Genomic DNA, 16,687 nt, shown 5'->3' with positions numbered 1-16,687 from the left:
ATAGCTCCACGCACTGAAAGGGAAAGCAACAGGGATCTGGATTTGGTGTTACTGATTTCCTTTCTCAGCTCTCTCTCATCTGCTGCACTGCTCAGTAGGAAAGGATCAGGGTGTGTTGGGGCATCCTTCTAACCACAGCACCACAAGAGGAACAAGGGCTCTTGAGTTTAAGGCCAGTCTGAGCTCTATAGGGGGGCTTTGGAAATAGAGACCATCTCCTTGAGGGGAGAAGCAAACAGGGAAGAAAATGAAGATGAGGAGAAGGAAGAGAAGGTGCTTGTGGCGGTAAGATCAAGTCAGTGTTGATGAAGACAAAGAATTCACATAGAACTTCCTGATGAGCATGGACAGGGGAGCCTTTTGTATTAACATCGGCAGTTATCTGTGAAGTTTCTCTGCCATCCTTTCCTATGACTAACATTTTATCTGCACATGTTGGTCTGTTGTTTTTAATGTCAACAAAAGTAGTCTATAGCTGATATTCATGCTTATTTTATATATATATATATATATATATATATATATATATACATACATACATATATTCATGCTTATTCAGACTTATATATTTCAATTAGAGATCAAAATCTATGGGCAATTTTGCTGCTGCATCATTCCAGGTAAAGGGACTACTCGGAGTTCTGTTGAGGAGAGGTTTCTGACAGGGAAAGGTGCAGAATGGGTAGTGTTCCTGTAGTGGGGAGCCATTCTCTCTTGATGTCTTACTGAAATGAGCATCAATACAGGTTGGTTTAATTCTTAATAGTTATCTTAGTTTTAAAAACTTCAGTTTTCTTCGTTCATCTTTCTCTTCATAGCTTCTTGTCCAAAACTAGGGCAGCTATGTTGCTCAGTTGGGACCACTCACTCACTTGGGCTGTTACTAATTTGTTGCCCCTGTGACAGCTACAATCACAATTATATTCAGCTTACCTAATATCATCTCAGCAATAGTCTTATTCTATTTTATTATGTTCAACTATAAACGCCATATACACCACTTCTATTAAAAAATGTATAATACAAACTCTGCTCTTATTAATCAAAAAGTTAAAAGTATTTTGTTCAGCAGGCACGGTGCTCTTGACTGTATCTACCACTCAGAAAGCTAAAACAAGAAGACTGAAGGCACAAAAGATTGCCTAGGAGGTTACATAGAGAGTTTCAGGCCAGCCAGGACTATAGATAATAAAACCTTAGCTTTAAAATGTAAGTTTAAAAGATTCTATTTCTATGCTAAGGCTGCCCTTGTGCTCCCTCCCCCTCTCCCTCTCCCTCCCCCCCTCTCTCCCCCTCCCCCTCCCCCTCTCCCTCTCCCTCTCCCTCCCCTCCCCCTCCCCCTCTCCCTCTCCCTCTCCCTCCCCTCCCCCTCCCTCCTCCCCCTCCCCCTCTCCCTCTCCCTCCCCTCCCCCTCCCTCCTCTCCCTCCCCCTCTCCCTCTCCCTCTCCTCCTCCCTCCTCTCCCTCTCCCTCTCCCTCTCCCTCTCCCTCTCTCTCTGTGCCTCCCACACATTAGACAAATACTTGGCTACCTGCATTCCCCAGCTGGATTCTTAAAATTATTTTTCCTGGAAACTATGACAATAGAGAAGGGTTCAGAGGATGAACTGAGAAAGGGAAGTAAAAACCACAGAAGTCTATTATCTGTGCATATAACAGTGTCATAATAAAACATCTTATTTTGTATAATTAACTTATAAAAAAGAAGGCAAACACCTATGTTCTGGAGAAAATGAGTACATTTTGGAATGTGAGCAAATTATATTTAGAAACAACTATTTTCATTTTTGTACCCTATTTTTTATATTGGACATATTTTAAGTGAACTGAGGTAGGCTCTGAATAATAAACTTTAAGAAAAATTCTGGAACTAATAAAAAGTGCTATAGGGGAAAAATCACACAAATGTTCCCATACACTCCCAAATACTATGTCCATTTTTAATATAACACTTTTAAATGTATAAGAAGCATGATAAATTGCCATGTGAAATTGAATGAAGTAAATAACAGTGGCTTTTTATTGCTAAAAGCAAAGAATTACTTACAGCTAAATTTACAATTGTAAATTAGCTATCATAATACAAATATCTTTAAGTAGGAAAAAGCAAACTGCATAAAAATTATTTATGATTATTGACTTTCTTCTCCTGTTACTATTTAACATAGTCAAAAATAAATTCTCCTAATGGAAAGAGCTCCAAAAATAATCTGAATCAATGTCAAATTATAAACCATTCAAATTTATACAAACTCTATTGAAAATAATGGCATGCATGTCCTCACATATGGAGGTGATGGCACTTTGGTTGCCTCTGAACAACTTTCACTGAAAACCAAGCCAGCATAAATCAAATCATTTTTACCCTTATTTCAATATTCTTATTTTGTTTATTTGTACCTGTTTTTCTGGTGCTGGGGATCAAACCTGGGGCCTTTTGCTAAGAAAGTGTTATATCACTAAGCTAACAAAGATTAAATTTAATTGATCTTTCTCTACTACTACAGAAAACTCACAAAACTTGGAATTCATTTTTGGAGCCAAAGAGCACATTCGAAAATAGGATAGGATTTGTTCAAGGCTTATTTTTAAATCTGCAATGTATTTGCCTGCATCAGGAACAAAGTAAATCATTCTTACCTATCTTCTTCCCACAGTCTGGAGATCATGAATAAGTCACAGGCATCCACAGTGACATATTTTGTCTTATTGGGATTTCCTGGTCCCTGGAAGATTCAAATCACACTTTTCTCACTGATTCTACTGGTCTACATGATAACTTTGACTGGGAATATGGCCATCATTTGTGCAGTAAAGTGGAACCACAAACTCCATACCCCTATGTATATGTTCCTGGCCAACTTCTCCTTCCTAGAAATCTGGTATGTGACCTGCACTGTCCCCAACATGCTGGTTAACTTTCTTTCCAAAACTAAGATTATGTCCTTCTCTGGTTGCTTTACCCAGTTCTACTTCTTCTTCTCCCTGGGCACAACGGAGTGTTTCTTCCTCTGTGCCATGGCATATGATCGGTACCTAGCCATCTGCTACCCACTGCACTATCCTTCCGTCATGACTAGGCAATTCTGCAGTGTTCTGGTTTCCCTCTCTTGGATCATTGGTTTCCTCGGACATTTGATTCCCATTTTTTTCATTTCTCAATTGTCTTTCTGTGGCCCCAACATCATTGATCATTTTCTGTGTGATGTGGACCCGCTAATGGCACTGTCCTGTACACCTACACCCATCATAAAGCATGTATTCTATTCTGTAAGTACTCTTATCATTGTCTTAACCGGTTTGTACATCCTTGGATCCTATACCCTGGTGCTCAGAGCTGTTCTTCAGGTCCCTTCCTCAGATGGACGACAAAAGGCCTTCTCAACCTGTGGATCCCACCTGCTAGTAGTGTCTCTGTTCTATGGAACCATAATGGTGATGTATGTGATTCCCACATCCAGCAACTCAGTTGCAATGCAAAAAATTATCACACTGATATACTCTGTGGTGACACCTGCTTTAAATCCTTTTATCTATAGCCTCCGTAACAAGGACATGAAATATGCCCTCCATCATGTCTTCTGTGGGAAAAGGATTGTGCAAAACTCATAAATAGTGTTTCTATACCCAACTCTGGGGAACCCAATGCTTCCAAGGGAACCTTCACACATGTGACATATACTCACACAAACACACACATAAATAAATAAAAATAAAAATGAATCTTTTTTCTTTAATCTGAGCAGGGCATAGTGCTGCATACCTTTAATCTCAGTGGCTTGGGAGGCAGAGGTGGGTAGATCTCTGTGAGTTCAGGGTCAGCTGGTAGAGAGTGAAGCCCTGTCTCAAAAGAACAACAAAAATGTCAAGGCTGGAGAGACAGCTCATCAGGTGTGGAGTGGAGGCAGCCTGAATCTAAAAGACAAAGCCGTGTGGACTACAAAGGGTGGAGTCAGAGAAGTGGCTCAAGAACGTTGGAGGAACCCAGAGGATTGTGGGTGATTCCCAGATATTGGACATTGATTTATTTACACTTTTGGAGTTTGGTTTTGCTTTGTTCATATTGTGACTGTGCCCTGGTTCTTCCTTCTTGAAGTAAGAAAGTATTCACTTATTTTTTATTTCACAGAAGCCCACAGTTGAGAAACTGAATTTTTAAAGAGATTTTAGATTTTAAAGGAGACTTTGGGTTTTTTAAGAGACTGAATTTTGAAGTGTTTGAATTTGTAAAGATTGTGGTGTGGTGGTATTGTGTTCCCCAAAATATTGTGTACCCTAATAAACTTATCTGGGGTCAGAGAACAGAAAAGCCACTGGATACTTAGGATAGGCAGTGGTAGCACACGCCTTTAATCCTAGCATTCCAGAGGCAGAAATCCCTGTGTTCAAGGACACAGCCAGGCATGGTGACTCATCACGCCTTTAATGCCAGAAAGCAAGCCTTTAATCCCAGGGAGTGGTGGTAGAAAGCAGAAAGGTATATAAGGCGTGAGGACCAGCATTTGGCTGGTTAAGCTTTCAGGCTTTCGAGCAACAGTTCAGCTGAGAGCCATTCGGATATGAGGACACAGAGGCTTCCAGACTGAGGAAACCAGATCAGCTGAGAAGTTGGCCAGGTGAGATTAGCTGTGGCTTGTTCTGTCTCTCTGATCTTCCAGTGTTCACCCCATAACTGGCCTTGGGTTTGATTTTATTAGTAAGAACTTTTAAGAGTCATGCTACATTGTGGGACTTTTAAAGTTTGTAAAATATTTTATTGTGATATTGATATTAATTGAGATCTTGGGGATGAACAAGAAAGGAAAGGTTCTGACTTAACAGTGATAAGTTTGACCCTTCTTTCTCTGGAACCATAAAACCCAAATGAACATTTTATTCCATACGTTTTGGCAGTTGTGGTGGGGATTTTGTTGTTGTTGTTGTTCTCTTTCCCCTTGTATTGAAAATAGATTATTTTCTTATACAATATATCCTGGTTACAGTTTCCTCTCCCTCTGTCCCTCATGGATCCTCCCCATCTCCCCTACCTCTGGATCTACTCCCTCTCTGTCTCTAATCAGAAAACAACAGGCACCTAAGAGATAACAACCAAACATAAAAATAAAATATAATAAGATAAAACAAAAACCATCACATTGAAGTTGGACAAGGCAAGCCAACAGAAGGAAAAAAGCCTCAAGAGAAGGCACAGAAATCAGAGACCCACTCATTTACACACTCCAGAGTCCCACAGAAATACTAAATTGAGAGCTATACATGTGCAGAGGAGCTGGTGCAGACCCATGCAGGCCCTGTGCTTGCTGCTCTGTTCTGTAAGTTTACATGAACTTTACTCAATTGATTCAGAGGGTCTTGTTCCCCTGGTGTCCGCCATCCCCTCCAGCTCTTGCACTCTTTCTGCCTCCTCTTCCACAGGGTTCCCTGACCTCTGGGGAGAGGGATTTCATGAAGACATTCTACTTAGAGCTGTGTATGTCATGGTCTCTCTCTTCCTTTGCATAATGTCTGTCTGTGGGTCTCTGTATTTGTTCCCACCTGCTATGGGAGAAAGCTTCTCTGATGATGACTGAATAAGACATTGATCTATGAGTATATCAGAATTTCAATAGGAGTCATTTTATCACTACTTTTTTTTAAGACTAGTAATACTTGGTTTTACCCTAGGTTCCTGAGCTATCTAGTCTCTAGCTCTTGGTCATCCAAGCAGTGTTGGGTATGGGTTCAATCTCTTGGAGTGGGCCTTAAATCAAATCAGACATAGATAACTCCCACAAGCTTTGTGCAACCATTGTCCTAGTGTATTTTTCAGGCTGGATAGCATTGTAGATCAAAGGTTTTGTGGATGGGTTGCTGTTTTTTTTCTCTTTTGATAGCCTACAGAGTACCTTCTCATACCAAAGGCACTAGAACACAGGGGTGAAGGGTCTATGTAGGCACCAGCTAGACCTCCATATGTTCAATGAGTTGTGTGGGTATTGTCTTCAGCAATGGGACCTTGAAGTCAGTTTTTGGAAAGCAATTTATTGTCTTGGCAACAGCCTGGGTTATTTGGAGATTTCCATGGGACCCCTTTGGCCAACAACTCAATTGGATGTAACCTAGTCCTAGTACTAGAAGCTTCATTTGATGACAAGAGATGACCAGTTGGGACTCTGTCTCCCTCATTATTCGGAGACTTCATTAGGATCACCTTCATATATTTTGGGAAGTTTCCACTGCTCTAGGTTTCCATACCATCCAAATTTCCCTCACTTCTAGCTGTCTGTCTCCACATTCCCTCCCTCAACTCCATCTCCCTACCTGCTCCTCCTTTTCCCATCACCCCTGGCCCCAGTCCACCCATAAAATCTGTTCTATTTCCCCCTCCCAGAGAGATTCATGTGTATCCCCCCCCCAAGTCCCTTCCTCCATACCTAACTGCCATTGTCCATATCAGAGGAGCAGCAGGTGGCAGTTCGGGAAACCAACCCACCAGGAAGCAGAGCTCTGATGGTGAATCTTGGATAGGCAAGGCCCCAAGAGCCTCAGCCCCAGGGTGTCTCTTGCTACTGCTGTGTCTTTGTATGTCTGCCACCGCCATTTTTCTCTGGTATCTTGTATGGTGCGAATGGGCATGGGGAGATCCCCGTAGTCTTGGAAGTATCCTGTTCTAATGGGCATTTTTACTTGTGGAGTATTATGAGGATGGCTTTCTCCTAAACTGTACTGTTTAACTGAAACAATGATTTTATACAATAATAGTGTCAATTTAAATAGAATTTTGATGATTGAGGGTTTTTAATAAACATAGTAAGGGATATGATAGAGGTTAGTTTGGTGGGAAAAATTAACATAGTTAAAGGTAGGATAAAATATTGGCCCTGCCCCTGATAAAGCAGAAGCTGCAAAGGATAAAAAATAAAACAAGGAGCCGTATAAACTGTGGCTTAGGTTAATGATTAAGGGAAACAATTGTGTCCCAGTAGCACAACTAGCTTAAATTCTTTTAATCTTAATGTTGGAAGATGTGTTCACAGGTTGTAGGGTGCATCATAGCTGAAACAAAGCTTTGAAAATGACGTAAGGTTAGATTAAGATGTTTTTGTTAATAACTTTGAGGTGAAAAACCCAAGGAAACATCTAAAGTTTTAGAAAGGCACATGGTTGAGTGAGGGACCCAGTGAGGTCAGGGAACAAGAACAGTGACAGTCTGACTACTGACTGATGGCCGAAGTACCTTTTAGGGTAGGTTGGTGACCAAAGGTGATGGTTAATTCCTTGCACCCATTTCTGCTCTCAGCTTCCTGATATAAAAAAAAAAAAACCTGTGGATGAGTGGGTATGCACCCTGAGGATTTAAAGTAGAGATGATTGGTTGTTTTTCATATGTAAAAGTTTAGATCTGGGGTTCTTTTAAGATTCCTTATAAGGTTTCCTTTTAAGATAAGTAATTGATTGATTCTTTCTTTGTAACTGCAAAATGCAGCCTGCCAATAAAAGAACTGGCTGAGAAAAATATTCTGCTTGCTCACATAATCCATAACAAGTTACTTAGATGTGAATGTATGCCTTGGGATGACTGTTTAATCATGTAAGAAAAGTGGGAAACATATTTTCTACCTGTATCCACTGCAATTATTCACTTGAAAAATAGAATGTAATCACATTATAATTTTTATATTACCTGAAAGATTTTGCTGGAGTATATAAGCTGTATGGAGAAATGAAGTTAGTTAGAAGGAAAACATCAAGAGAGACAGAAGGAAAACATCTAGTGGAGGAAAGAAAAGAAATAAAGAACTGAGACAGAAGATGATAGAAAGACCTTAAGAGTGTGTGTGTCTGTGTGTCTGTGTGTGTGTCTGTGTCTGTGTGTGCCTGTGTCTATGTGTGTGTATGTTTTCCCTTTTTCACCAGCCCTAGAGAGTTAAGTTTAGCCCACCACCCCGGTATCCGCTGGCCCCAGAGAATTGTTTTACACCCTCAGATAGAAAAGTCAAAGGTCTGCCAACTCCATAGGCTCCTCCTCAAGTCCTGTGCTTCTGGAGACTGCTCCTCATGGCTGCAATACCTAATCTCTCTGGGTCTGTGGTTTAACTTGATTATCATTATTTAATGGCTAATATCCACATATAAGGAATACAGAGCATATTTATCTTTCTGTGTCCAAGTTAGCTCACTCAAGATGATTTTTTATAGTTCCATTCATTTGCCTACAAATTTCATAATGTCATTTTTTTAGTAATAATACTGCATTATGTATATGTACCACATTTTCTTTATCCATTCTTCTGCGGAGGGATGGCTAAGGTATTTCCAATTTCTGGCTACTATGAATAGAACAGCAGTGAATATGGTTGAATAAGTATCCTTGTGGTAAAATAAGGCATCCTTTGAGTATATGTCCACAAACGGTATAGCTGAATCTTCAAGTAAATCAATTTCCATCTTTCTGAGGACTTGTCACACTGATTTCCACAGAGACTGTATGAATTATACTCCCACCAGCAAAGGGGAAGTGTTCCCCTTATTCCATATCCTCTACAGCACGAGATGTCACATGTTTATTGATCACAGCCATTCTGACAGGTGTAAAATGAAATCTCAAAGTAGTTTTAATTTGCATTTCCCTGGTGGCTTAGGATGTTGAACATCTAAGTGTTTCTCAGCCATTTGAGTTTCTCCTATTGAGAATTCTGTTTAGATCTGTACCCCATTCTTTTTCACTTTTCTTTATTAAGAAATTTTCTATTCATTCTACATACCACCCACAGATCCCACCTCCTCCCTCCTCACATCTCCCAGCCCTCCCTCCCAAGCCACCCCACATCACCACATCACCCAAATCAAGGTCTCCCATGGGGAGTCAGCAGAGCCCAGCACACTGAGCCTAGGCAGGTCCAAGCCCCTTCCTACTGTACCAAGGCTGAGCCAGGCACCACACCACAGGCACCAGATTCCCAAAAGCCTGCCTATGCACCAGGGATGGATGCTGATCCCCCTGCCTGGGTGCCCCCCAAACAGTTCAAGCCAAACAATCATCTTCCATATCCAGAGGGCCTATTCTAGTCCCATGGGTAGTCTACAGTTCATGGGCCTCCAATAGTATGGCCAGTCATCTCTGTACTTCTTCCCATCATGATCTTGATGTTCCCACCAGCAGACTCCCTCCTCTCTCTCATCAGTTGGATTCCCAGAGCTCAGCCTGGCGCCTGGCCATGGATCTCTGCATCTGCCTCCATCAGTCACTGGACAAAGGCTCTATGATGATAGACTATTCACTAGACCAGTCACCAGAGTGGACCAATCCAAGCACCCTCTGGACCACTGCCAGCAGTCCAAGGTGGTGTCATCCTTGTGGGTTCCTGAGAGCCTCCCCAGCACCTTGCCTCTTCCTTTTTCCATGATGTCCTCATCTATCATGGTATCTCCCTTCCTGCCCTCCCACTCTGTCCCTGTTCCAGCTTGAACCTCCTATTTCCCTATGTTCTCATTCCCCACTCCTCACCCTCTGCCAACCCCCCACACCCAGTCTGCTCATGTGGATCCACTTCTCCTTCGCTGGCTGCACCCCATTTTTAATTACATTATTTGTTTTATGATATCTAGTTTCTTCTACCAGATGTGGAATTGGTAAAAATCATTTTCCATTCTGTAGGCTACCTCTTTGTTCAAATGATGCTTTCCTTTGCCTTATAGAAACCTTACAGTGATGACTCTAATTAAACAAGTGAAAGATTTGTATGATAAAATCTTCACATCTCTGAAGAAATTGAAGAAGATATTAGAAGATGGAAAAATCTCCTATGCTCATAGATAAGTAGAATTAACATAGTAAAAATGGCCATCCTACCAAAAACAATCTACAGATTCAACTCAATCTGCCATCAAAATTCCAACACAATTCTTCACAGATCTTGAAAGAACAATTTTCAGCTTTATATGGAAATACAAATACCCAGGATAGTTAAAACAATCCTGAACAATAAAAGAACTGCTGGAGGTCTCACCATTCCCAATTTTAAGTTGTGCTGCAAAGTTATAGAAATAAAAACAGCATTGTATTGGCATAAAAACAGACACATAGACAAGTGGGATTGAAATGAAGGTACAGATATAAATCCACACACCTATGGACACCTAACTTTGATAAAGAATCCAGAAATACACACTGCAAAAAAATACAACCATCTTCAACAAATGGTTCTGGGTATCTGAGTGTAGAAGAATGCAAATAGATCCATATTTATCACTCTGCCCAAACTCAAGTCTAAGTGAGTCAAAGAACTCAACATAAAACAAAATACATTAAACCTGATAGAAGAGAAAGTGAGAAATAGTCTTGAATTCATTGGCACAGGAAAAGACTTTATGAACAAAACACCAATAGCACAGGCACTAAGATCAACAACTCATAAATGAGACCTCATGAAAATGAAAAGCTTCTGTAAGGCAGAGGACACAGTCACAGTGTTTTAACATAGCATAGAAAAGTAATTAACTAACAGATATTTTGGTACCAGGAAGTGGCCTGCTGCTGTGAAGAACCCAACTATATTGTGTTTTGAGGTTTGTGTGCTTATTTGTTTTTCAGAATGTGGAAGATTTTAGGACTTCACACTAGAAATGTCATTAAATTCTGCAGCATGGCTTATCAGGCCATTCATGTAGAAGCCTAGAAGACAATTCTGAGAACTACGTGGACTGAGCAAGCCCAACTCGAGAAGTTTCTTGTGATGGTTCAGCAAAGAATGTGGCTGCTTTCTGCACTTGTCCTAAGAACTTTTCTGAAGATAAATTTTAAAGTAACAGACTAATTTCTTTGGAGGAGAGGATTTTGCAACAGTATAATATTGATTCTATTGAGTGGTTATTAGTAATCATGCTTTTCTTATTTATTTTTGAAATTGTAATTTAATCACATTTCTCCCTTACCTTTACTCAACCAAAATTCACCTGTGCATTTCTCCCCATCTCCTTTAATTCATGACCTCTTTTTTCATTAATTGTTCTTACACGCACATACATATTTGTATATACATATACATTAATAATTATAACCTGTTGAATCCATATAATGTTATTTGTATGTATGTTTTTAGGGTTGAACATTTAGCACTGGACAACCAATTGGTGTGTTCTTCCCTGGGGAGGACCACCTCTCCCACTTCCAGCTCTCCTCGTAATTCTTTGCCTGTATTTCTATGTAGAGGAGGTGTGTCCCTGGGGGTGGGCTTTGATGTTTCAAAATCCCATGGCAGGACCAGTCTACAAGTCAACACACCACCACCACCACCACCACCACCACCACCACCACCACCACCACCACCACCACCTCCCTCCCTCCCTCCTCCCTCCCTCCTCCTCCCTCCCTCCCTCCCTCCCTCCCTCCCTCTCTCTCTCTCTCTCTCTCTCTCTCTCTCTCTCTCTCTCTCTCTCTCTCTCTCTCTCTCCCCCCCCTCTCTCTCTCTGCCTGCTCCCTGTAGATCGTGATGTAAAGCTCTCAACTACTGCCCTAGTGCTATGTCTATCTTCTTTTCACCATGATGATCAGGAACTAGTCCTTTAATTCTGTAAGTAAGCCCCAATTAATTAACTACTTTCTTTTATAAGAGATGTCTTGGCCATGATATCTCTATGTAACAAAATAACAGTAACTAAAACACCCTCCTCCCAACTTCTTCTTATTTACCTCCTTTTTGTTCCCTCAGGCATTCCCCTTTTTCCCATGTCCCCTGTCAGAACATTTGTATCCTGCTATTCTATTCCTCTTTGTCCTCATCCTACCTTATTTTGTACTTACCTCCTTTGCTAATGAATCCTCCCTCCCCATTTTCCCTGATCATATCACTTGTATCCTGCCATTCTCCTTTACCCAGTTCCTACCTTCTTCTGTATTTACTTTCCTACCCTTCCCTAAAGAGTCCCCCCTCCCCATTTTCCTTGATCATAATATATGTAGCCTGCTAGTCCCCTCTCTATTACTCCCCAACACCCCTACACACACTCCTGGCATTGATCCCATTTTACTTTCCTGTGTTTTGTAGTTAATACAGGTTGTGTACACACATCTGAAGATTGGTAGCTAGAAACCTCAATAAGAGAAAACACTCAATGTTTATCTTTCTGGATCTGGGTTAACTCAGAATATAATCTTTTATAGTTCTATCCATGTACTTACAAAGTATATGATTTCATTTTCCTTTGCAGCTGAATAGCATTCCATAGTGTAGATGTACCACATTTTTGTTATCTATTTAACAGTGGTAGGATATTTAGGTTGTTTCCATTTCCTAGGTATTGTAAATGAAACAGCAATAAATATGGCTGAGCATTTATCTGTGGGTATCTTGTGGGATATTGAGTTGTTTGGGCTAGAGATGGTGAACATGTTTTGAAATATTTTATATTTATATTTATATTTATAAGTCATTTTTTTTTCTTCCTTTGAGAACTCTCTATTTAGGTTCTAGGCTCACTTTTCAAATGAGTCACTTGTTTTTTGGACTCTGGTTTTTTGCTTTGTTTTGTTTTTAGTTTTTTGTATATTCTGGATATTAAACCTCTGTCAGATATATAGATGACAAAGATTGTCTCCAAATCTGTGGGCTCGCCCTTCACTCAGTTGGTTGTTTCTTTAGCTGTGCAAAAGACTTTTAGTTTCATGAAGTCCCATTTGTCAATTCTTGAGCAAATAGAGACTGATTTAGGAAGTCCTTTCCCACACCTAGGTCATGGAGATATTGCCTATGTTTCTTCTAGCAGTTTCAGTGTTTCTGGTTTCAGGGTTAGGTCTTTGACCTATTTTTGTTCAAGGCGCTAGATACAGGTATAATTTCAAGTGTTGGAGGTGACCCAAAGGGATGCAGGTGGAACAAGTCCTGACAGAAGCATAGATGATGGCTGTGGTGAGGGAGAGAACCTGTGCTGGCCCTGGAATTTTTTTTTTTTTTTTGGTTGATTGACTTTTAATTACTGCTTCCATTACAGGTCTGTTTAAATTGCTTTTCTGACCTTCACTTAACTTTTTTAGGTAATGTATATCAAAAAAACAAAAAACAAAAAACTTTCCATTTCTTTTAGGTTTTCCAATTTGGTCAAGTAGAGAATTTTAAATTATGTTCTTATATTCTCTGAATTTCCTCAGTGTCTATTGGTTTTCGTTGTGATATCTGTCCTCCTTTGGGGGGGGCTGTTGATTTTTCGGAGACAGGGTTTCTCTGTGTAACATCCCTAGCTGTCCTGAAACTCACTCTGTAGACAAGGCAGGTCTCAAACTCACAGAGCTCTGCCTGACTTTGCCTCCAGAGTGTTGGGATTAAAGTCATGTGCCACCACACCTGCCAATATCATCCATTTAATCCGCAATTTTATTCATTTGAATCTTCTCTCTGTGTCCTTTAGTTAATTTGGCTAAGGATTTATCAATCTTCTGATTTTCTCAAAGAGCCAACTCTTCAGTCCACTGATTCTTTTGTATTGTTTGTATTTTTTTTTGACTATTCACCACTTTTGAGTGTTATTTCTTCTTGTTGTTCTAGAGCTTTAAGTGTGTCATTAAGTTGATAGTATGAGATCTCTCCAAATTTTTTTGATGTGGGTACTTAGTGCTATGAACTTGCCATTTAGAACTGCCTTCATTGTGTCCCATAAGTTTAAGTATGTTGTGTTTTCATTTTCATTTCAGTTCTTAAAAGGTTTTAATTACTTTCTTGACTTTAATTACATCTTGATCCAATTTTTCATTCAGTAGAGAGTTTTTCAGTTTCCATGGGTTTGTAAGCTTCCTGTGGTTTCTGTTGCTGTTGATATCCAACTTTAATACATGGTGACCAGACAGGATGCAAGGTGTAATTTCAATTTTCTTATATCTGTTGAGACTTGCTTTGTGTCTGAGTATTTGGCCAATTTTGGAGAAAGTTCCATGAGCTGCTGGGAAGAAGGTACATTCTTTTGTGTTTGATGAAATGGTCTGTAAATATCTGCTAGGTTCATTTGATTTATGATGTCACTTAGCTCCATCATTTCTCTGTTTAGATTTTGTCAAAATGGCCTATATATTGGCGAGAGTAGAGTATTAAAATCATGCACTATCACTGTGTGAAGATCAATATGTGATTTTAGCTGTAGTTATGTTATTTTGTGAACTTGGGTTCCCTTGTGTTTGGCACATAAATGTTTAGAATTGCAATATCTTATCCCTTGGGTTTTTTTTCCTTCAGTGAGTATGAAGTGTCCTTCTCTATCTCTTCTTTGTTTGGTTTGAAGTTTATTTTGTCAGATATTAAAATGGCTACACTGGCTTGTTTTTTGGGTCAATTTGCTTGGAATATATTTTTCCATCCTTTTACCCTGAGGTAATACCTATCCTTGATGTTAAGGTGTGTTTCGTGGATACAGCAGAAGAATAGATCCTGTTTCCAAATCCAGTATGTTAGTCTGTGATTTCATTGGGGAATTGAGACCATTGATATCAATGAGAATTGTTTGTTGATTCCTGTCATTTTTGTTGTTATGGTGTGGGGTTTTTCCCCACTTTTGATTTGCTGGTCTGGGATTCCTTTTTCCTTGTGTTTTCTTGGGTATGGTTAACTTCTCCCACTTGAAGTTTTCCTTCCAATGCCTCCTATAGAGCTAGATTTGTAGACAGATATTGCTTAATCTTTGTTTTATCATGGAAAATCTTTTTTTCTCCTCATATGGTGATTGAAAGTTTTGCTGCATATAGTAGTCTGGGCCAGCATCTGTGGTGTCACGTTTATTCTAATGGGTCTGTTTTCAGATATTACTTGGTCTTTTCCCCCTGAAGCTTTTAATATTCTTTCTTTGCTTTGTACATTTAGTGTTTTGATTAATATATGTCATAGGTAACTTCTTTTCTGGTCCAGCCTATTTGGTATTCTGAATGTTTCTTGTACCTTGATAGTCACCTCCTTCTTTAGGTTAGGAACATCTTATTTTGTTGAAAATATTTTCCATGCCTTTGACCTGGGTTTCTTCTCATTCCTCTATTTCTATTATTTGTATATTTGGTCTTTTCATAGTGCTCCTGATTTCTTGGATGTTTAATACCTGGATTTTTCTAGATTTACCATTTTCTTTGATTGAGGTATCCATTTCTTCTACCTTGTCCTCGGTGCCTATATTCTCTCTTCTATTCTTGTACTCTGTTGGTGAGAGTTACCTCTGAGGTTTTTGTTTGACTTTCTAAATTTTTCATTTCCAGTTATATTTTAGTTTGGGTTTTCTTTAGTGACTCTATTTCTATTTCCTGTCTTGAAGTGTCTTTGTTATTTCATTCTACTGTTTGTGTTTTCACAGTTTTCATTAAGGAGTGTATTCATATCCTTCTTTAAGGTCCTTGAACATACTGATAATTGCAGTTTTGATGTCCTTGTCTTATGCTTTAGTTATATTGCATTTCTCAGAGCCTACTATATTAGGATTACTGGGTTCTGGCAGAGGGATAATATCTTGGTTGTTCGTGTGTGTGTGTGTGTGTGTGTGTGTGTGTGTGTGTGTGTGTGTATGTGTGTATGTGTGTTGATATCTAGGGTGCTGGAGTTATGGTGACTGGGGTATTTCTAGGTGTTGATATATGGTCTTGTCTTTGCCAGGTGGGTGTTCAATTCCTTGGTTGCTATTACCCTCTCAAGATGTTAAGCAAGTGTGGTGGCTGTAGGATCTCTAGGAGAGAGCGTTTCTGCAGGTCAGTCAGTCAGTGGCAGAAAAGAATAGACATGGGCTAGGAAAACAGGCTGAGAGGTTGAGAGGAAAAGCCTGGGGTATCCAGTCCACACCAATAGGTTGGATCACTAGGAAATAGAGATGTGATAGGAGGAGGGGCTCCTGAAAGGAGGCAGCAGTAGGACAAAGAATTCGTCTGGAGTGACAGGGATGAAATAACTAGGGGGCAGGGTCTGGATCTTTATAAAAAGGTGGAATCTCCAGTGAGTTGAGTCAAGGTGAAGGAGAAGAGGCACCTGGAAGCAGGTTGCTACAGGGCTGCAGGCAAGACTGGAGGGAAAATGAAAATTGCCTACCTGAGTCCCAGTCAGGTGTGGCTGCTGGAGATCCCTGGTAGAAAGTGTTCCTAGGTGTCAGCAGCTGACACAAAAGAATGAGGGTAGGCTAGAAAGGGGGGCTTTGCTAAGGGCAAATTTTCATGCCATTTGCCTTATTATTAATGTCAGACTCATTAAATATTTCAGAAATTTCTTTTTCTGTGTTAAAAAGTACATCTTCCTATATTGGACATGAGTTTCTAAACTATATTTACTAATTATTATGTTGGGGGATACATGCCACTGCACACATGTGGAAGAAAAAGGACAACTTGTAAGAATAGGTTTTTTCTCTCTGCCACATGGGTCCTATGGATTGAAATCAGTTCATCAGACTTCATTGTCCTGTTACAATGATGGATGAGGTGTGTAATGAAGAACCATGGGTATCTGAGTAAGCAACTATCTCATATAGGAATCACATTTTATTTTTCCAATGAATATAGACTTTGAAAAATATCACTTGGTGTTGAAAGCAAGTTCAGAGCTTGGCACATTGGCACACACTTGTAATCCTAGTACTTAGGATGTGGAGGCAGGGGGACCAGATGATTAAGGTCATACTTGGCTAAAAGATGAGTTTAGGGCCAACCAGGGCTACATAAGTCCCTGTCTCAAAAAAAAAAAAAAAGAGCAAAGTAAAAG

At 39.9% G+C, this 16,687-nt stretch overlaps 1 protein-coding gene across 1 annotated transcript; it reads left to right on the top strand.

The window, feature by feature from the left end:
- The first annotated feature begins 2,660 nt into the window (after positions 1-2,660).
- On the top strand, positions 2,661-3,611 carry LOC114695974 (olfactory receptor 11H7). Its single transcript, XM_028873490.1, has one exon. It carries the CDS (start codon positions 2,667-2,669, stop codon positions 3,609-3,611), a length of 945 nt encoding a protein of 314 aa, XP_028729323.1. The 5' UTR covers positions 2,661-2,666.
- Positions 3,612-16,687: the final 13,076 nt, after the last annotated feature.

The sequence above is a fragment of the Peromyscus leucopus genome, chromosome 9 (genome assembly GCF_004664715.2).
Source record: "Peromyscus leucopus breed LL Stock chromosome 9, UCI_PerLeu_2.1, whole genome shotgun sequence".
Lineage (NCBI taxonomy): Eukaryota > Metazoa > Chordata > Mammalia > Rodentia > Cricetidae > Peromyscus > Peromyscus leucopus.
This window is presented reverse-complemented; position numbering and strand designations above follow the sequence as displayed.

What these genes read in the sequence shown, in the direction of transcription:
- LOC114695974 (XM_028873490.1), top strand. Translation starts at nt 2,667, where the DNA reads ATGAATAAGTCACAGGCATCCACAGTGACATATTTTGTCTTATTGGGA.